Source organism: Odontomachus brunneus, unplaced genomic scaffold, assembly GCF_010583005.1.
Source record: "Odontomachus brunneus isolate Ranch 3 - 2012 unplaced genomic scaffold, Obru_v1 Obru_scaffold_030, whole genome shotgun sequence".
Taxonomy (NCBI): domain Eukaryota; kingdom Metazoa; phylum Arthropoda; class Insecta; order Hymenoptera; family Formicidae; genus Odontomachus; species Odontomachus brunneus.
This window is the reverse complement of record NW_022639480.1, coordinates 1,175,163-1,198,041: the sequence shown is the minus strand read 5'-3', so window position 1 is coordinate 1,198,041 and position 22,879 is coordinate 1,175,163. Positions and strand designations below refer to the sequence as shown.

Below are 22,879 nucleotides of genomic sequence, written 5' to 3'. Positions count from 1 at the left end.
CCCCTCGTGCGTCGCGAACAGCGAAATGCATGAAGAACGATGAGCCTGGCCGAAACTCGGCAAACCGTCCGGTAACACGTCGATTCGATGACCGAGCCGTGAGTTATTGGATTTCAAAGTTCGGAAGTAAAATTCGTCACATCGACCGCCGGCGAATCGGCGACGGCGTACGCGCGGCACGTACCGTCGAATTGACTATTGCACTTTGAAACTCAATAACTTACGAACGAGAACCGGCGCGACGCTGCGATATTGAATTCAAACTTTTCTGTTATTCTTATATGACGGACGATTTATCTCGCTAGGAAACATTTTCTCTTAGACGTTTCCGCGCTGCCAAGACCCGATTCGAAACGTGTTTTCGCCCCTCCATCTGCGAGCGTCACTTAAAAATCTCCCTCAGTCAACGCACGTCTCAAAACTCGCGCTCTTATTGCACTCTTGTTGTTCTTATTATTATCATCATCATCTTAACGACATCGTCTTTTATATCATCGTGACATTCATCTGTCGTTATGAGTTTATTAATGTAGAAATCGCGAGTGGAGGTGTTACTTATACAGTTACCGCATAGTATGTATGATAGTTAAGTCTAAGTGTGTCGCGCGTCTCAGGAGAGGATATAAAAAGAAGAGAAGAAAGGAAAGTGCAGTTTTAGAAAAGTTCTTCTCTAAGGAGAGCTTGCATATTCGGGAGAGCAGTTGACTGCGAGTCATTTCAGAGATGCTCTACACGGAAAAAAGATATGGTGAAACATTCAGCTCTGCTGTGAGCAGCATTATCATATCACCCTTTCGTCTTGATAGTAATGTGTATGGTTGATATGACTCAGGTACACACACACACGCACGCATCAATGCAGTCGCGCATGATCTGGTTGTGGCAACCAGGAATTGCTCGGGGTGATATTTACCATGCACACACTCTGGTTGGAGCAACCAGATATCGCCACTGCTGCAAGCAACTCAGCAATTGCTCTGTGATTGCAGCAACCACATAATTAGTCGTTCCGTATTTTACTATTGAATACGAGTCCGCGCAACCAGATTTATGTGTCGGCCAACCACACTGTTTTTCCGTCTAGTGTTCTCGCAATACTCGGTGTTTCACAGTACATTCTTGTTCTATCGTCGCAATTGGAATTCCTTACTTTACTCTGTCAGAACCATCACATTCCTACGAGGGTAATTCAGAAAGCAAAGACCGTTTGCGCATAGTCGCTGCGCAGGTTCCTCCCCAATTCAAGGTTGATCCATCTTCCTAACCTGTTTTCTTAGTATCCCGAGAGTCACACGTGCCTTAATACGTATTTTTGTGAAAGTTAAAATAAACCCTGTGCTATATAAAATCCCGGCGTGAACACTCAGAAAGTGAGAGCTATCGATATTTGTCGTCGATTGAAGATGTATGATGATACGGTAATGAATTAACAGAATGTGAGAAAGTGGCGTGAAAAATTCAATAGATGAACAACGGCATGACGTAGATCGACCTCGCGAACAAGTATGACAAATACTTGATAGATAAATACTCAAATGAAAGAGGTGATTGTACGGAGAAATAGAATAAGGTAGTGTGTGTTAAAAAATACATATAAAATTAAATAATAAAATGTTCTCTTAACTTTTTAAAATTATACGATCTTTGCTTTCTGGATTGCGCTCGTACATTAATTAACGCGTTAATTTATGGCTAACAATGACGGTGCATTCGGGATGCATTCGTGGAGCGTCGAAACGGACGCGCGAATATTTTTCCACGCGATTTTCGTAAAATATCGTGCGCATTGCGGTTGCACGTACGGCGCATGAATTACTTTGCGTTAATCCGCACGCGTGTCGCACACGTTCCTCTCCGCAATGTATCCGCAATTTCGACAGCACGTGCGTGAAGAAACGCGCGCGCACAAAACGAAGATTCATTTCTTTTTTTTTTATCTTTCTTTTGTTCAACAAGTGAAAAAGACGCGTGAAACTGCTCCAACATAACGCCCGTCGCGGAACATATTTCAAACGTATTTTTCAGGAAGCGCGCGACTGTTGCTCCAATTAACACGTTCACCAGACGAAATACCGGCCGAACGTAATACCGCATCGCTTTTCCGCAACGTTATTCCGCCGCGGAGCGTATCGTATTTGTCGGAGGGAAACAATATGCTCACCACGTAACATCGTAAACGAGACTGTGAAAGCGCGCGAAGCGCCTGCAAATTGGAACACACGCTTTTTCCACGGTGTCTCGAGAAATCGTAGAGAAAGTGGAGCGCGCACGGAGCGTCGTTCGCCCGGGTGCCCTTCGATCGACGACCCTCCCTGCGCTTTTAACCCCTCTCGACCTCGCCGTCGTGTCCTCCCCGGAGTACGACGCGGTCCGTCGCATCGACTATCGCATAAACCGAGACACTTGAGCGAACCGCTCGTCATTTTGCCTCGTATTTTATAAGATACCGTCGTGTCCGACTCACCACTCGCGGGTCCACTCTTCCTCACGTGTGTGTTATCGCGCGCTTGTTTCCGCGGCGCTTCCGGCTCGATGTTTTTAATGAGCCTGTAATGGGAGAGGAGGTGTGAGAGAGAGCCGGTAACAACGCTCGTATCACGAGCATTAATTGGATCCCACTCAACCCAGACAGCTGTCAAGGAACTCGTAATTGAATTTCTGAAACATTAATCCGACTGGCAGGCCGATCCAACGGCGGCGAATGAAATCTTGAGACAGCAAGAGAGAAAGTGTGTGTAAGAGAGAGAGAGAGAGAGAGAGAGAGAGAGACGGATTGGAAAGATGGAAAAGGGAGGGGAGGTAGAAGTAATCGGTTCCTCTGCTCCACGTCCTGCCATCGCTCCGGGTTTCCCGCGGTGCATCATCGAAATTTATAGTCAATAGTTAAGGTTTATCGCACCGCATCGCCGCCGTCGCTCCAAGACTAAGAGTGCTATCAATTATGAAACCGAGAAAAACTCATCGAATGCAAGTCGCGCGCGCGCAAAATCGCAAAAGCGGAAATAAGACCGTTTTTGCGATTTACGTTTTGCATAATTGTTCTTGAGGGCGCCGGGATCTCGCGGATCTGGTATTTTCGAGGGCTCGCTCTGAGGATGTTACAGTCAAATAGATGTACTTTTCGCCCCCGCGCGACAAGTTCTTTGCTTCTCCCGGGGAAGGAAAGTATAATTTACACCATTACTTCGCTCAACGGCTAAACGCTTATATCCTCTAATGGAGAGGAGGAATCGGTATCTTTTGTTTTTTCGCGGAAATTACTCTCGTGACATTTTACAGCGCTCGCCCTTGTTTCAAGAAAAGAGAGGAGAGATGAGAGAGGGAGAGAGGGAGAGAGAGAGAGAGAGAGAGAGAGAGAGAGAGAGAGAGAGAGAGATTCTACATTACGGCGCTACTTATTATTGCCGACCTTACACTCTTCACGATTCCATTCCTGGTGTCTGCAAGGGCTGAAAAGCTTGCTCCACGCAACTGTGTATTAAGGCGATGATGTACAACACAACAATGCGACAAGTTGGAGCGCGAGACGTAAAAGAAGAGAAATCTTACGAGCTTCTCCGCTCTTAGCTGCGGGCTTACGTTTTGACTCACAGCTTATCCCTTTATCACTTCTCGCAGCGTCCGAAGTCACAGTGCAAATTCTGCAACGATGCACTGCAATATTGGACCATGTGACCTCTCGAAATTGAATAGATTCTATTATACGCTCGGTCAGATTCCAGTTTATGAGTTTTATCGCCGTTTTTTTTTTTAAAGCTGTCAATAAACGGAGGGATGTCGCGAGTACATATTGATTTTGATGCCATATCGATATCCCAGTGAAAATAAAATATCTCTTAAATTACCAACAACGAGCTCTCGACAAAATATCTTCTCGAATTCTATTATTGTCGGAAGTGATCCTCTTCATTACCAAGCTTCCGACACGATATATATAATTTACATTGATTTACGGTTTAATTTAACTGACGAGTTCCGCATACACTCTCCACTCGCGGAAACCACCATATGCCGAAGTTGCAAAATTATTTTGTCAGAGAGGAAGAAACTTTATGCGCGCGCGCGCGCGCGAGATCGCCTTGCGATATTGACATTTCACTTCTGCGAAGCAAAGATGTAGCCAAGAGCTACCAGATTTCCGCAAAGATTCGCGGAACTTGTACCCAATGTTGCGTATTTAATTAGGACTTTTGAATCGCGATATACCGCATGCAGACACTTCGAAAGGACTCCGCGATGGAAAGACGTCGCTTCGCATTTACGTAACTTGAACGAGGAGATATCGGGTGCAGCAATTTGGCGCCGTTCGTGACGATCGATACTGCATTTAATTTACTTAATAGCGCTTATCTAAGAATATTTGATAAATATTCAAACGTCGATTCGCGTGGGACGCGTGTATTTTGCTCATCTTTAGACGGGGATTTATCAAGCACACGAAGAGAATATTGTACTAAAAATTTGCAATAGACAATTTTAGTACTCCGGGAATAGACTGGCATTATGATCAAGATTTATAAGAAGTCATAGTAAAAATTATTATAAATGTAGTGAAAATTATCATGTTTATGCTCATTTTTGCTATATTTTATTACAATTTTCGTAATAATGCCAGTCTATTTCCAGACTACTAAAATTCTCATATATTTTACTGACTCTTTTGTCAGATTTATGGAACTGCTAGTAATCTGTACACTATACATATACCATTATTTTATATAGATTACAGTATGTAATTAATGTGAACCATTATTAATATAAAATTGGGTATCGTATAACCCATTATACGGACATGTAATATGTGTCGATCCATAATCGAGACACGCATGAATACTTCTAATTATATTTTCTTATAAAATATAATTAATATAAATAATCTAAGAAAGAGTTAATCTAACCTTAAATGAACAATGAGTTAGATTCATAACTTATGTAACGTGAATTTTCAATAAAATCTTTTTCAGAAAGGACAGAGTATGTATAGCCAGATATTTTAGATTCGAGTCACACACACACACACACACACACACACACACACACACACACAGAGAGAAAAAGATAAAGAATGAAAACGTAGGCAGTGAAATTAATTAAATTGTCGAGTCGGGGAAAGCCAAGCCAACGCTTAACAATCCTATCTAAGTGTTCAATAAAAAATAGCGAAAACAATAAATTACTAATAGCAATATTGCTTCACTTATTCATTCGATAACGTTCGACATGTCAATATTCGTAAACGGTCGCGCGGCAAATGGAGACTGCGAGCGGACATCGAAATATCTCACATGATATACACATGAAACGCAAATTAGTTTGCTCTCGCCCCAGCGCATTTCTCCGCTCAGTTTATTCGACGTGTTGTCACCTCTGAACCTTCCCATTTCTCGCGAGCGCAATTCAACTCTCCAGAAGCGAAAATCATCTCTAATACGCGGGCGCTCAAACCATCTCGCGACCGACTACACCTCGCTGTTATCGATCCCGTGCCCGAAAATATTTCGCCAGGATTGAAATCGATCGGGGAACCACGAGCGCGAAAACTACGCTCCTCTCTTCCGACATCATTTTCGGGAGAGCCGTCCACCCTCTCATCTCTTGTCGCGGATTACTCGTACAATTTACATCGATTTTATATGGAGACGCAAATAATTAAATAATGGCGAAATGACATCTATTGAAATGATCATAATTAAATCCTTATACGTGCAAATCAAATCAGGTAATTATTACGGGCACGCAAATCCTGCTTTCGCATTGATGACAGAGCGATACACACGTTTTAAAACGAGAAACAGCGAACATGCGTGCGAATGTGTATCCGTGAGCGCGCGCGCGCGCGAGCGATCGTACAATATCAATAAACTTTGATTACACTAATCGCATATCCATTAGCGATAATGTGTAGAAAATCATAGGACCGAAATGCGCGAGTATACTCCTCTCCTGCATTGCGAATCCGTGTACCAATTTGTTGTGTGGACGCGCATAAGTTGCCGCGAGATTGACAGCCCTGTTTTAATTAATACTCCCAACATGTTTATTTAGCGCAACAAAGCTTTGAAGCCAGCACCGCTAATTTGCCACCGGTAGAATTATTGGACGTGCCGCATATCCAAACGAAAACGTGCGGCTAATCAGAGAAAGAGAGAGAGAGAGAGAGAGAGAAAGAGAACATAAAATACCATTGTCTGCCGGAATCCCTCAATTTTCCTGTTTCGTCCGTATTACGTCGTCGTAATCGGCGCGCCTCGCTCTTTTGCCACTCTCCCTCTTTCTTTCTCTCTCTCTCTTTCGTACGCGCGCGCGCAACGAAATAAGTCGGGAAGATCGTCCGATCGCGCCTTAGTATTTTCATCTGCCCGATAGACGCCCTCTAATACGCTTTCCACGATGGGATTTATGCGATTGGCGTATCCCAAACGAAGATTCATCGCTACGTTGGCTTCAATATTACGTACTCCTTCCTCCGTATAATTTCACCACAGAGAATTTCCTATTAGGAGTTCCTCCACGGTTTCTCTCCATTCTCGCGATGTCTGATCGTAGAATTTCGCCTCGATTGCCCCGCGAATCTCATTCATCACTGCGACATTTTCCCTGATCTTATTAGTCCGAGCGCGCTCAGGCCGCGACTCGATATTTCGCGCTTATCAAATTATATATTGATTCTGAATTTTATCGCGCCGCTACAAATCGATCAGCGGTACGCCGCGCAGTACCGCGCTGACACCGTCACTTTTTAGACAATACAGCGAATATTTATATCGTGCGAATTACTGCATGCTGCATCGACTGTATAAATTATGGAAATGTATTCATATAATTCTAAAGCACGCGAATGTTCGCGCTCACAATGTTCCGCGTGCTGCACGAAAAATCGAGCAACGAACGTGTGCGAAATGCACAATTTTTAAGTTCGAACTGTGCATCGCCCGCGCGCGGTTGGTTCTGTGTCGCGGCGCAAGATACAAAACATTTAACGACTCCTCGACAAATCGCTACTACTCAGCGGCAAAGGAGTCGCCATTCCACTCATCGTTCACCCGTGTGGATCCGACAACTCTCCGGGTTAAAGCGAGAGACGTCGGTTACCTCTGATAAAGGATCCGATTCGAGGTCCGGAAATCTCCCGAGAAACCCGGAGAGTTCAGACGAGAGAACAAAGGCACCGCATAAATAATGATCCGCTAAAAATACGAAGAGATTACGCGTGTCGGAAGGGGACGGTGAGATCGACGGGCGTATAAAGGATCGGAGGAACATACCGCAGAGGCAATGAAGAGAGCGAGAAGAAAGCGAGGGGAAACGAGAAGGGTGGAAGAGCGGAGCAGCGACGGCTACGAGGGTGGCTACGTAAATGTATGTATATATGTATGTATGTATGTGTGAGAGACAGAACGAGACAGAGAGGTGGAGAGAGAGAGAAAGGTGGGGGGGAGGGGAAAGAATTCCCGCAGGACACGACCCAGCAAATGAGCCGGAGAATGCAAATCAATCCCACGACGCGGCGCTCGAAATTGTGCACCTACGCTCGAATGCGGCAATCCCTTTTCCAGGCTTTGCGCTGCATGCACCGGGAGGAGGGAAGGGGGGACACGGTGTGCGGTAGAGTACCGCCGACACCGACACACAGCCCACGAATGCCCCCCCAGGGTACGTCGCTGCAACGGTGCAACGGCGCAATGAGACCGACATTGCAGCCGAGCGTGCATTATCGCATCCGACGTGTCCAACGCGACCCGGAGCACCGCCTCCTCTGCGCGATCTCCTCTCTTCGGGGAATAGCGCCCCGTACACGCCGAGCTGCTCGGCTCACTCGCGGAATCTTTGGTGCGGACCACCACCACGTGGCTGGCGTGTATTCCAGCTCGCGCTTCTGAAACGGCCGCGCGACGACCGTCGTCGTCGTCCCTTGAAAATCACCGAGATGACGTCTCTCTCTTACGCGAACCGCATCCATACGGCGTCTTTCCTTCGTGCGGTGCCTCTCGTGCGAGTTTTTGGAAAATCGAGCTGAAGGGAACCAAAAGTAGGACGTCGCTTTGGACGAATATATCGGCGTGGGTATATGTGTGTGGATCGTATTCGCAGCTCTGAATCTCGAGATCAGTTTGAAAGCACAACTCACGAGAACCGTCTTCTATATCGGGGAAACGTCCTAGAGATCATTCCCGATCTCATAATCGCGAGTCAAATTTGGACGTTTTCACTACTGTCAGACCATTTTTATTGAATCTCGCGAGATCTCTCGGCGCTTCCCGTTTGAAACGTTTGAGTTTTACCCCGGAGTCGATTCGCAAAGGACCGAATTGAGGCGGTTTTGATGGAGAGAGTGCATTTTTTGCAACTGGACGTTCTTCCCCGTCCGCGAAATTCCGCGGACAGCCTCCACGGATCCACGGATTTCCCGCGGTCGCGGGAACGAGTGCGGACGGGACGCGCGGCGAGTCGCCTCAGGAGAGCGCGGCATGCAGTTACTTTTGCGAACGCGTCACTCGTAAGAACATGACGATGATAGGACCGAAGACGCGATTTCCTTTGTCCTAACTGGCGAGCCAGCCGCTCAAAAGGTTCATCGGAGCATGACCGAGAAACTCCATTGAAATGCAATTTAACGAGATGGAACAGTAGGGAGGAGAGAGCTATCCAGAAGGGCGATTATGGCGAAAACGACAAATGCGTGGTCGCCGGAGCAAGGACCCTCTTTCGCTCGGATCAATCGCCCCGAGCGTAATATCAAAGGTGGAATTTAATTGCAAATGAAGAATCATATATATGAAGATGAATTCGCGACGGCGATCCGAGTTTGCAACTAATTTGTTATTCGGACCGAACGAGGGGACACGAGAGGAACGAGGTTGATGGTGGTAGTGGCGATGGTAGTGGTGGTTTGGGTGGCGTTCTCCTCGTTCTCTCGGCGAGAATCGACTTGTCGATAACGCTCCATTTTGCGTTCCACGCTAACCTCCAACTTAATAATCCCGACGCGCATTCGCTCAAAATTCCAGCACTCTTTTAAGCAGAGATCCTATGGGTTCGAGTCGTGTGTACCGGAGAAGTTGGATTATCGATCGAGCGTGCGAGACGGCGCGCGAGATAACAAAGGAGAGACTGCTGCTGTCCGACCAGCCCGACTTGTCCATCGCTCAAAGCGGTCGGCAAAAACTCTCGGGGCCCGCCATCTCGAGCGTAATAATTCTCGATCAGCAAAACGACGGGCCGCCGCGAGTTTCAGCCGGGGGTGTCGATCAATTATTGTAATAGTGCTCGCCCTATGTTCGAGTCTTGTCACGCGAGCGCTCCTCTCCTCCTTCTTCCCTCTCGATCTTCTTCTTCCTGCTAAGCGTAATCACGTTAAAACAACACACCAGCGCTTTCGGGGAGGAAAGGGGTTGGGATGGTATCGCGCGTTTGCGATCTCGGTGTCTTCCGGCCGCGTCTGTTCGATCGCGGTCACCGAGTGATACGACTCCTCCAGCGACTTCTCGAACGGTCAGCGACACGCTGACGTTTTACGGAATCCGCGGTCGCCGCATTGCAATCACCTGCCGGGAAAACCAGCTACACCCCCGGGAGAGCGCACAGCGCGGACGCGCACGAAATTACGGCACGTCGTGAAATAATTTCGCGAAGTGATTGCGCGAGCCTCGAAAGCGCAAATTCATCGGGGGAGGACGGAGAGGAGTGAATGTACCACCGGGCCCGCCGGGTGTGTCGATGATTTGACCACACGCGCCGCCGAGACGCAAACGTTAAGATTAATATTTGATCGCGCGAAATTAACGCGCTCGTCGCTCACACGTTGCTCACCGTGCAGGCTCGACGCAAATTGCTTTCGGGGAGCTATTAAGACTTCATAAAGAGATATCGAGTGGCTCCAGAGACGCTCGAAATTAATCGGCCGTCGGCGATACACAAGCGACTCTGTACCCTAATTAATAAGTGACACGTTGAAGAACGAAATCATCTCGCAGAGAAAGAGAACGAAAGAAGGAGAGAGAAAGAGAGCGGAAGGAAAGGGGAAAAGAGAGGAAGAGAGAGAGGCGGGAGAAACTGTATCCATGCCGCCTCTTAAAAGCGAGAGGACCGTTCCAATTAATAACGACGATTCGTCGATAGGAATAATCGAACGAGGACCAATTAAGGATACGATCTGAGGCTGGCGCGCGGAGCTAGCTAGCGAGCGAAGCGCGTCCACCATTTCACTTTTATTCCCGAGCTCGTCAGCATCCGCTCGTTTCCACGAGTCGTCTATTGTGCCGAATGAACCGCAGAACCGATTAGTCCGTGGATACGTAAATTGCGTTCACAGTAAAAGTGGCTTGTGAATGGATGGACGGGGGAGTGGTGGTATCCTTTCAGTAGCAAAGGCAGTAGGCGCATCGGCCGACCATGCAGGAACCCGTACAATTAGCCGGCAGCATCTCGCCACCAATTCGCGATGAAGATTCGAGATGATGAACTGTGCACCGGGGCGTATATCGCGCGCAAACCATGTTCCATTTTCTCGCGGGCCCGTCAGGCGGAATTGCGGAAGAAGTCGGCGGACGTTCCGCCGCGATAACTGCCGCGATGCCGGCTCGAGCCGATATACTTTTCCGATACGCCGCGCTTGCAAAGTCAACTCTGAATACGAGCGTCGATTTCCATTTCTGAGATGGCGGGAATTATTCGCGACGCGTCAAGATACGACCCGGGACGTGGTTTAGGAATTGGTCGATACTGCGCGTGCATACGCGGGAAGAAACTTCCGGCTGTGTGAATAGGGACCAGATGAAAATTCGACGACGTGAAATGATATCTCTGTTACCGCGCAAACCGGACGTATTTGCCGGAACATTCTGCTGTATTAAAACTCGCTTTCGATAACTGAGGATTGACTGAATAGAAACCTCCTACAGAAACCTCTTTCCATTCCTACAACCGAGTTTTTCATTCGAGCCCTGTTTCTACCAAACAACGGAAAATTCAGTTACACTAACGGAATTGCTTTTTCCGTGCGCGAACCAGCATAACAGCCTTGACATTTACTAGGTCCAGTTTCAATCGAATTTCTTGACCACACACGGAAAAATGCTATTTTACTACTAAGGAAAACACCTTTTTACTCTCTCTGTACTCCCTCTACGGGTGTATAAACTTATCAAATATTTGCGACAAGTTAAATGCAGTATATATTTTTCTACGCACGCGATTTACCTACATATTCGCGCAAGTTACTTCAAGGTGATCTTTTAGTTCCCTCAGAATGATCACGCATGAGTTTTATGAATATTGAGATTATTATGTCGGATCGCGTATAGAAGAATTAGAAGGGCGTCGACTCTCTGCTTTGCCGTAACAAGTAAGACGACGTAGAATGCAATACGATGAGAGAATACATGGAGAATATCGCGATGATGAAGGACAGTCGCGCGAGAGCGGAAGCTCGTCGTGCGATCGGTGTCTTTACGGTAGCCTGGCGAACAGCTGGAATGCATTTAATAACACGTCCCGCGCTTAATCTCTTGTTTCAGGTACGATCTGGAGACAGACAGTCTGTATACCATCTCATGGTACAAGGACAACGAGGAATTCTACAGATACATACCCCGAGGGGAGCCCATGAAGCACAGCTATCACGTTGAAGGTGTTAAAGTTGACGTGAGTAAGATGCCCCCTCGTATCCCATTGTTGTTCAGCGCCATTGTTTTCCGCCGTTGAATCTTTCACGCGAAATCGAGAGTCTTCCTCTTTTAAGGAACAACTCCCTCACATCCGAAAGGGGGAATCAATAAAACGATCACGCGTCCCATCGCATTTCCGTGGTACGTGTAACGTGCGCGCGTCGGTAAATTCTTAATGCTAAAACAAATTCGGCGAGCCGGCGCATGGCAATCGCGACAAATCGTGGTGAACAAGTGCATCGTCGATGAAGAATGCACGCGACCTCCCTCCCTCCCTCCCTCTTCCCTCCTCGGCAAGAGAAATATTTTAACAGCAACGGATTAGCTTAAATCTAGATTTACGCGCGCGCGCGCGCGTCCGCTCCGATAAATCATTCAATGGTGGAACTCGCGTGCACGGTGGCAGCCACGGCGCGAAATAAATCGAATTGAAGACCGACGCGTCGCTGCGATGCGTCACGGACGCATTTTGAGACAAATCGTGAAATCTATCGCGAGTGCCCGATAAATTTTTCGGAGGCGACCTCCTGCAGATACGTCTTAAACGTCGATATATCCGGGATGCCGGGTAACAGGTTGGAGAGAGCCTCCGGGTCAAACAAAGTGGAGCTTTCGGCCTGATCTACGATACCAATTTCATGGAAAAATCTTCGATTCGTTCGAGCATACGTAGCGCAGGCGTGGGAGAGTTCGGGGCAGGGAGAGAGGGAGGCCGTGGCAGCGGGTGGTGGTCGGGGTGGCTGGGAGGGGGAGGTAAAGGAGAAAGACGAAAGATTTGCTCTAATGTCGCGCGCGAGGGGTTACAGAAATCGGTGAACGAGAACGGGGGTACTATATCGGTTCTCCTCCCGACCGCGAACGAAACCGCGGACGATGAGCAAACTTCGTTTCGAAAATATTTGTCCCGTCGCTCGATAAACGGAAACGTTGTTTCCGTGAAGGAGCTTAACGCGCCGGGCTTTACGAGCGGCTTTGTCGCCGTCGATGATAACGTCTGTTCGTCAAGAGAGGAGAGGGAAGGGGAAGAGAGAGACATCGTTTGCCGCGTATAATCCAACGAGATATCACGGATTAATTCGGCTCGCTTTAAGCCGGATTCCGATGGGGCATATGATCGCAGAATCATTGTGACATTGTCATACGGAAGGTTCATCTACCGCGTGTATTCCGACGATATCGCACCAGGAGGTGTGGAGAGAGGGAAGGGGGATCTTCACCTGCCCCCGACTGACTTATCGCGCAGCCGATGATTTCGTTAATCTTTTGAAACACAGGACCTTCAAAATTCGGATTCTAATAAAATACTTCACGTCACGTGACAAGCTCGAGTGACAAGAGATCATTCCTTTTGAAATATTAATTTTTTTCTTTTTTTCCTATTTTTACCAAAACGAATGACCGGTAGAGTGCATTACTGTACGGTGATTTCGCTGCGAGATCACTGTAAAAACTGATGTGTTAAATTTAACACATTTTATGTGTCCCAAATCATCCACTCTCATTTATGTGTAAATTTAACACAAAACAAAAGTGTTAAAAAGCAACACGCATAATATGGAAAAAATTAACACAAGAATTTGACACTTGAATACTGTTAGGAATCACAGGTTGTGTTAAATTGACATATTTAATATGTCAAACATAGATTATGTCAATTTAACATTTTCATGTCATCAAAACCGTAGATTAATACTTCTCTCAAATGTTAAAGTAACGTTTTATTTTAATTAATTTAACATTATACATATATAAATTTAACACAAACTGTGATTCCTGACGGTATTCAAGTGTTAAATTCTTGTGTAAATTTTTTACATATTACGAGTGTGACTTTTTACCACATTTGTTTTGTATTGAATTTACACACACATGAGAGTGGATCACTCGGGACACATGAAATGTTAAATTTAACACATCAGTTTTTACAGTTTTTACCTGAAGCTACGATTTGGTGATGTAACGGGTGATCTCACGGTAAAAACCACCGTGCCGCAAAAAGTTGTGCAACGCGAGAGCGCAACGAAGACTGCGACTTTTCGCACGACTTCGCAAATTCTGCACAGCGACACCGTCGGGATAACAATGATACCGTTGGAGACTCGCTTACAAGTGAGGTCGCACGCGCTAAGTAATTCGGAGAGAGAGGGGAGAGAGGGAAGGCGTAATTGGAGAGCGTCCGATCGCGTGTTTATCGATGCCTCATGCCCCTTCGTTCGCGGGGTTTCTGGCGAAAGAATGAGGAAAGAGAATAAAGGAAAAGAGAATAGAGAACGGGGTATAGTACACACACTATCACGACGCGTTACGGCTCGCGTATATACGCGCGGGCGCGAGGGAATGTGCATCGTATATCATAGAACGCCATTGTGCTCAACAACGTACACGGGAGGCGCTCAAGTTTTACGGCCTTCCGCAAAGATTTAGCGGCGCCAATCTACTCTTTATATTACGGGCTGGATGAGGCTGAATTCGGAGATCCGCGCGGAAAGAGCGTGCCGCGAGCGACGATGCATCGTGCTCTCTTGCGTCCGCGAGCCGTGCTCTCCCTCCCTCTCTCTCCCTACTCTCTCTTTCGTGATGCGACAGGTATGTGGGTCGCGATACGTTCATTGAAAAAAGGTCCGTTGGTTTTAATGGACACGCGATATCGGTGATCCTGTAATGTGATTACGCGCCCGCGAAACGGGAAAATCGAGTCGCTACAAAATTCATAGCTATCGATTTTCTTTTTTCTTCTTTTTCCGGCTAACCATATTCGGCGGAACTGTCTCCGTCGCTCAAACCTAATCCACTCAACCCTCGCCGATAATCCACAACAGTTGCATGTTTTACAAATTATCGTGAATCGCTACAGATCGTACGATCTGTACGAATTTTTGTCTACCTAGAATTATGGAAGGTTCCATAATTCATGATCTACATGAGGGATAACAAATGCCGACGAACGGAATGTTTCCCTCACGAATGTATGACACCCATCAGGTCGAGCATTCAAAATCGGCTTTACTCCACACCGAGAAATTGAACGTACACGCATATAATACCGATGCACAATATTTCTACACTGAGCGAGAAAAAATATTTAAGAAACAAAGAATACTTATTCGTTGGATACTAATGACAGTGTTTATGCCAATATAAAATGTCTGAAGTGAGAAAATGTGCATTTTCTTAAAACCTTAGCCTTCCGCAACTTGTTTATTTTGCTTAAATAAAAGAATTCAGATTTAAGCAAACATGTTATTATTCGGCGAATAAATATTTTCTTCTCATTTTTTAGATGCTTCTCTCGGTGTAGCAAACGCGATTCATCCTCACGCGAGAACGATTCCTTTTAGTCACGAAAAATCTCGTTTCCAAAGAGCTCTACACAATCTTACACCGCGGTTCTCCTCGCAGGTTAGCCCGTGTTTAGTGTCGATATTTTATACGAGAAGCACGACGAAAATAAAGAAGGAAAAATAATAAAAAAAATAACTATGTAAGCTCGCCTTGTTCCCTTATCTCACATTTTAATATCCCGTCTATAGGTCCTTTTGTGTCGCGTACAACAGGACAAGCTGTAAAACGCAATTACCTTTACGACTACATACTCGCTTTGACGCGGCGCGCTTTGTGGCGGATAAGCACGTCGCGAGAGGGTATATCTTAATACTCTAAGTATTACAAGATTTCCAAATTATTAAAGCCCAGAAAACATCCCCCGCCTCTTCCTCTTATCTCACGAGGCGCTGTCGAGCAATGAAGCTCGAGCGACAGTTCGCGATTATGTTAAATCTTGCCAAGCTGGAGACGAAGAAATCCCCATTACTGCTTTTCAGGCAAGCCGCGAGTTCTAGCCGTTTCCCACCCTCTTTCACGCGATCTTGGAAACTGACAGATGCCGTTGACAAAATCCCATCTGAGAAAGAACACTCCACGTTCGAGCTTTCAATTTACGAGCGTTATAGTGTCCGCTCTAATTGCGCCAGCATTAAAACGCACCGAGTCCTCGGCATAGAGAGGGCAGAGAGAAAAGGAGAGAAAGAGAGAGAGAGAGGGATCTTCGATAGGTGCCAAGCGACTGTCACGGGGGCAACGGCTAGTAATTGAAAAATCGTCTGACGACGTTTACGCCGATAGGAAAAGTCCGACCATACAGTCACGTGTATATCCGCGTGGCGTATCGAATCGCCGGACGTAACCGAGTTTGCGGAGAACTGCTCGTTCGACCGTAAAGGAATCGCATCGTCGCTCGCCGAGTAAGGACTAAAGTGAAACTGCACGTTGAAACGACGGGCTTCGGAGCACGAGGACGAGAAAGTGTGTGGACATCGCGCGTAAGAAGCCACGAGCTCGCGTATAAAATATTTCAACTTATTCCGAGCTCTCTCTTTCAAGAGAGAGGAAGAGATCGCGCGCGTCCACAACGACGACGCGCGCCCGAGGGTGCATCATACGTGTGTATGCACGAACAAAGTGTGTGATAATAAAGCGTCGCGCTCAAAGCTGTAATAAAAATAACGCCCAACTACCCATCACGCACGGCTCAGGTGTATTACACGCGCGATCGCGATGATGCGCGCGGCAAAAGGACGGCGAAAAAGGGCAATGCGTGGCAAGGGACGAGTGAGCGTGCGTCGGGGATCTCCTATTCGCGAGAGAGTAATTACTGCACGTTCCAAACGACGAGGATAGTGTAACAGCGAATGTGCGACGAGTACGGGGCGAGGAATGAGGTGACTGCGATCGACGCGAATCTCTTCCCACGCGTGACTCCTCGCGTGACCACACGTGTATCGCGAACTACCTCCAAATTCGAGCCACTAATTTCGAAATGGAAACGACATTTCGAGATAGCTGCTGACAGGAGGTACTTTTAGGAGGTGCATTAGCACGAGATGCACGAGATAATAATACATGAAGTGATTCGATTGGAGGTGCAACAATTCATGAAGCTTTTGTTTAGGAGGTACAAAGCTTCCCGTACATATCTCTGATATATGTAGGTACGAGCTACCCGACATTACAAATGTACCGCTAACACGATAACGAGATCGATTTATGCTTATATAATATATAAGAATATATTATATAAGCATAAATCGCCAGAACATTATCGTTGGGTACCGCGTACCGCTCAATCACCGGGTTGTGCGACTTCTTAACACGGTCGGGATATCGATGGGGCGTCAGTCGGTTGCCGACCTGGAGTGGTCCAATATCTAGAACATTTTTCGTACCGTGTAAGTTCTAAAGACCTCCCCTAACTTAGCGGTACGCTATCTTCTCTTCTGTTTTTAACGGTACTTATGTCCCCCGTAATTACGTTTTTATTTCAACGTGTATCGGCAACTTTTGGCAATACATGCTTAAGAGTGCAGAACTTGCCGGCAAAAAAAGAGTCGACTCTACGAGAGGAGTTTCGGGCAAACATCTGTTAGTTAAAAATTAACAAGTCACGAGAGGACGGACTTCCCGAGGTCGACCTTCTCGAATGAGCTCGAGAAAAATGAGAAAAATGAGCTCGGGGCTCGTGACGGATCCCGCGGGTTGAAAAGACGTCCGATTCGGGGGCGTCTCGCGAGTACGGCGACAAGATGCGAGATTGCCGCGGCAATTCTCGGGTGGCCGACGGAGACGTGCGGGAAACCGGCGCCGTAGCTTCGTCGAGAAATCGGCCGTACGCGCGACACGTGACAACCACCACCCCCCCGGTGGTCCCGAGGAAACACCGGGGTGAGACGTCTCCGCGAGCGATCGTCCTCCCTCTAACCCTTGATTCTCGAGACGGTGCGTCCGCTTCCGATTCACGTTTTCGATGGCACGAAAGTTCCGCTCTCTCCTTCGCGCTCGTTAATATCGTCCGACGTGTAACGAGCATTACGTGAGCCGAATCGGCTCATCCCTCCGCGCCCTCCCGTCCGCCCTCCCGGTCGCCTACCGATCTTCCGAACCCTCTGTGCACAGCGGGCTATTAATCTGGTTCGCTCCAATGGCTGCCCCGATATCGGTAAGGAAAACTCGCCGTGGACAAAAGCGATCCTGTCCGGCTCGCCGCCACCGAGCCTGTCACCGTTCCACGTGTACCGAAGTGCGAGGAGTCTTGCGATTTTAGCGGGAGAACGTCGATCTGAGAAGAACAGTCGACCCGGAGACAATCGCGCGAGTCATCCTATGCTGTGTCGCTTATTAAATTAACGAGAAACTTTTGGAACGTCTATACTTGCTGAAAACTTTACCGACTGAATACTGACACTTTTCTGCAAAGTTTACGTCGTATTGCTTGTACAGAATTACAAATGCTTTTACACAATGAAAGTACGTGCAAAAAATAAATAAGAGCATTACTCAATATTCGATGAAAACGAAAAAATATTTTAAATGTAAAATCTCAAGCTGCCAATTGGCGTGATATTTGCCTAATCCAAAAATGCCGCAGCTTGTGGTTACCGAAAATGTGAATGCTCCTAACAGAAAATTTTTCAAGAGCATTGCTATACTTTTGCTGTACATTGCTGTACATTGCTGTACATTTCACAAGCTTAAGAATACCGGAAAAAATTTGCAGAAACATTTCTACGTATGCGTGGTTCGATTTCCCGCTGAATATGGTCAAGCGAAGCAACACACATTTACTTAAAATTTGTATAAGAAAAGAGTAGCGTGATGGTGTTAGCGACGATCGTCTTACCAATGTCTTCGATATTGTTCAAGTTTGTCATCGACTTCAACATCCACTTAAAAGTGGAGAATTCGCTCCACAGGAGTGAAAAGTCACTCGAATGACTCGATGGTCACTCTAGTTTTCGAGTGAAATTTCACTCCAAGAAGATTCAGAGAGCAGTTCATACCGGTAGATTACGAATTATTAATTTTATTCGCGCTTCATTTCCCTCCGTTTAAATTACAATTATACAATAATTGAGCCATCCGCGGATCGAAACTTACACCGATTAGGGTTAATTTCTGCCGGAGTTTATCGCGCGCTTCCGATCTCGGATTGCACGAGTCGCTCGACGAGCAAGTGGAGCGAATTTCAGTGCGGCGCGACACGGTATTCCGGCACAAATCCTCTTACATTTACGTCGGATACCACCGTTGAACTGCAGTAAAGAGACATCGCTTGTGAACCGACGTTATTGTTTGTTTGGGTGGACACGGCGAAAGTAGTCGCGGGTCCCGAGCGCGATTTATAGAACGGGAACATCCGTCGTTCTTTTCCTTTACTTCTTCCAAGTTTACGAGGACGTTTGCGAAAGGGAGCGGAAAGTGGTCCGGGATGAACTGTTTATCGAACATCAAGCTGAAATACGGTCCTTTCGACGCGGTTTCACTCGATATCATCTCGCGTCCGCACACGAAGTTCTAATTATTGACGCGTCTTGACACCGTCAAGCTTCTCACATTTTCTCGGATATTATCGCGATCCCTACTTTCTCATCGCAAATGTTTCCAGGTGATAAAGAAGGTGGCTTGAGCCAGCCGACGCGCGCTGATGCCGCTTCACAGTCATTATTTCACCCCCATTTTGATAAATCAAGTAACGGGTAATGCGAATAATAAAGTAGCATTAGCGCGAATCTCGCGCGCAAGTAGCTTAAGGTAGCTCCAAGCGGATCTCTAGATTTCTCCAAAGGCACAGTGAGAGCGTCTAATGTAAAAATTGTTTTCACCTCGCCCTCGTTCGTAATTGCGTTTACCTCCATCGGGCTCGAATGCGCCCGACTTGAATGGCGCTCGCTAATTCGCCGGTAAAACTGAGAGAGTTCGAGGTGCTTGAAAAAAATGATGAAAAAGACGAACTGCAGGAACGCGCAGAGAGCGGAGCTGCCGCGAAGGAGAGACACGTGGATATAAAGTTGAATAAGAGAGGGCGAGAGAGCAAAAACGCGAGAGAGAAAGAGAATGAGAGATAGAGAGATGGATATAAAGTGAAGCTAGAGTGAAGAAGAGAAAGGGGAAAGAGGAAGAAACATGCGGCTTTGAAATTACCTGCCAACTCGAGTCTGAAATTTCATCGAGAACGAATCAACAGCTGGATCTTTCGCGATGTACTAGAGACGTGTACCCACACCTTCTGGGTAAACCTCCCGTCTCCCTTAATCCCGCCATATCCTCTCCTTCTCTCTCTTTCTCCCCCCTTTCCCAGACTCTCTCGTTCTTTAGGCTCTTGCGTTAAACTTCCGTAGTAATGCCAACAAATAATCTCGAGCGCTTTGAGAAAGTTATCGCGCGTTCCTCCCCGCTCTCTGTCATGATTTTTCCACTCGCTGCGGTAACCAGCTTGCGACGAACTTCTCTCGCACCGAATTTGCCTGATCGCCGAGTGCTCCTCGCAAGAATCCGCGAGTCTTCGAGATTCCGCGCAATAGAAATCGCTGCGGTTGGAGCGATCTCCGCCGTTGATACCGCGTCACGTTAATTGGATATTATCGTCAGCCAGTTCGACGCCGAAAGCCGTGAGCACTATCGCGCGAGTTAATGCAAATTGCATTAAAAAGGGATCACAGAAATCTCCAAGTCTTGAGATTCCGATCTTAGAATTTTCGATTTCTCCTCGACGTAGCAAGAAAGTCTGCAAGATCGTCAATTGAATTCTCGTTCGCTCTACCCACGTCATGGCCAAGTTACGATGGGAATAGACAGGTATATCGACTGTGATAACGATAAAACATAAATACGGAGGAACAGGAGAATCGTAAGATTGAATTAATCAGGATTAGGGAGAACCGACTGGCTGCGGTGCTATCGACGCGGTGGTTAGGCAGCCACGAATCGAGACCGCGGCTGTTTCAAACGAGATATTCCCGAATTCGCGTTTACTCTGATCCATTAGCTTATCGTGGCAGAACAGCGATGCAACGTTTGAAGAAAGGGCGTGAGAAAGAATGAGCAAGTGAGTGAGTGAGTGAGTGAATGGGTGGGTAAGTGAGTGAAAGAATGTGTGTATATGTGTGTGAAAGAGAGAGAGCTGGTCGCTACCAGTGCGAAATATTGTCGACGGTAATGCGATTCCGGCGGTCGCCGCCACCGCCGTCATTTCCCCTTTTGTTTTCGCGGAACTTTTCTCGGGGGACGTAAATTGATTTGTCGGCGTAAGAACTCTATGTCCGACAGCGCCTTTACTACGAGATAAACGTCAACGTTGCCACGCGGGAACCACGTCGTTTATACTTCGTGACTTCCTCCACGTGATCGCGGCCGGCGCGCTTGCCTGCCTGCCTGCCTTTCCTGCCTTTCTACCTTCCTACCTTCCTTCTCTATACTTCCTCGGCTCTTCTTCTGGATTTCGAGGAGACGCGTTTGTAGTTCCGCGCTGCTGGAAAAATCTCTGGACGTGTTACTGCCGGTAATAAAATTTCGCCGGGCGCGCCAAGGGCGCTGCTTGACCTTTTACCTCACGCTCGGTCGTCGCACCTTCCAATTCGATGCTCCTCGGCTGCCGTGAATTTTTACGACGGAGATGACTAACAAGTAAACCTACTCAAAAGTTACACCTCGATTTCTTTCTAATTTGGCACAAATGTAGAAGTACCAAAAATATTTAGGTCATATTTTGGCCCACTTTGAGTTTCACGAGCAATTTATAGCTTTTTAATGTCCTCATTCCTATCATCAAGTGCAAAAAAAATGCATAAGAAATAAAATTGAATATAAGATATAGGCGTTTTTGGTTTGCTGATTATGAATATGAAGTCAAATGTGTAAAATTATTTGTATAAATAATAAAATTATTTAAACAAAACATGTAAAAAGTTGAAAAAAAAATATTTATACAAATAATTCCTCAGTTTGGCCGAGATTCGAACCATCTTTGACTAATTTAGCACAGATTTAAAATATTTCGGTTGGAATCTCGGCTAAAGAAATTTAGAATGATGAGCTATGCCGATTTTGTTAAAATTTTAATTAAAATTGCCGGATTTCAGTTTGACCGAGATTCAAACCATTTTTGACTAATTCAGCACAGATTTAAAATATTTCAGTTGGAATCTCGGCTAAAGAAATTTAGAATGATGAGCTATGCCGATTTTGTTAAAATTTTAATTAAAATTGCCGGATTTCAGTTTGACCGAGATTCAAACCATTTTTGACTAATTCAGCACAGATTTAAAATATTTCAGTTGGAATCTCGGCTAAAGAAATTTAGAATGATGAGCTATGCCGATTTTGTTAAAATTTTAATTAAAATTGCCGGATTTCAGTTTGACCGAGATTCAAACCATTTTTGACTAATTCAGCACAGATTTAAAATATTTCAGTTGGAATCTCGGCTAAAGAAATTTAGAATGATGAGCTATGCCGATTTTGTTAAAATTTTAATTAAAATTGCCGGATTTCAGTTTGACCGAGATTCAAACCATTTTTGACTAATTCAGCACAGATTTAAAATATTTCAGTTGGAATCTCGGCTAAAGAAATTTAGAATGATGAGCTATGCCGATTTTGTTAAAATTTTAATTAAAATTGCCGGATTTCAGTTTGACCGAGATTCAAACCATTTTTGACTAATTCAGCACAGATTTAAAATATTTCAGTTGGAATCTCGGCTAAAGAAATTTAGAATAGTTCGTATCTCAGCCGATTTTGTTAAAATTATTTAACTATATCTTGTATTCAATTTTATTTCTTATGCATTTTTGTTAATGATAGAAGTGAGAACATTAAAAAGCTATAAACTGTCTGTGAAACTCAAAGTGGGCCAAAATAAAAAAATATGACCTAAATATTTTTTGTACTTCCACATTTGTGCCAAATTAGAAAGAAATCGGAGTATAACTTTTGGGTAGGTTTACTTATAAATGGTATCACGCCGCTCGTAATCACAACACGGGACGGAAATGATATCAAAAGCATGTTCCGGTGTTGTGTTCTTCATCGAGCAACGCGCAAGGAAAGAGGCAAGATATAAACTTATACGCTGCGTAATGGATCAGTAATTGAGAAAGCGCGGCGTCGGCGAAGAGCATCTCGTCCCTCCTGATACGTCACGCTTATTAACTACGACGGGGATTTATCTGAAAGAATCACCCAACTAACGAAAGATAAATCCGTTTCCAACCAGTGAGGTTGCTTCAAAAGAAAATGAAATTCGCGCGGCTAATACAGACTAATAATGAAGAAAGCGTCGAGCATCGCCATCGAACGACTTCCTCCTCCTCCTCTTCCATGATGCCAACTCTCTCTCTCTCTCTCTCTCTCTCTCTCTCTCTCTCTCTCTCTCTCTCTCT

At 46.0% G+C, this 22,879-nt stretch overlaps 2 protein-coding genes across 3 annotated transcripts in view; one reads left to right on the top strand and one right to left on the bottom strand.

Moving 5' to 3' along the window:
• LOC116843126 (tyrosine-protein phosphatase Lar) overlaps positions 1-22,879 on the bottom strand; it is a 754,320-nt gene that overhangs the window by 591,023 nt on the left and 140,418 nt on the right. The window lies entirely within an intron of this gene.
• The window catches only part of LOC116843131 (cell adhesion molecule 2-like), a 136,108-nt gene that overhangs the window by 78,618 nt on the left and 34,611 nt on the right, over positions 1-22,879 (top strand). For both annotated transcript variants that reach the window (XM_032813239.1, XM_032813237.1), the window contains exon 4: positions 11,517-11,643. In XM_032813239.1, the coding sequence (XP_032669130.1) occupies positions 11,517-11,643 (127 nt within the window). The remainder of the gene's footprint in view (positions 1-11,516; positions 11,644-22,879) is intronic.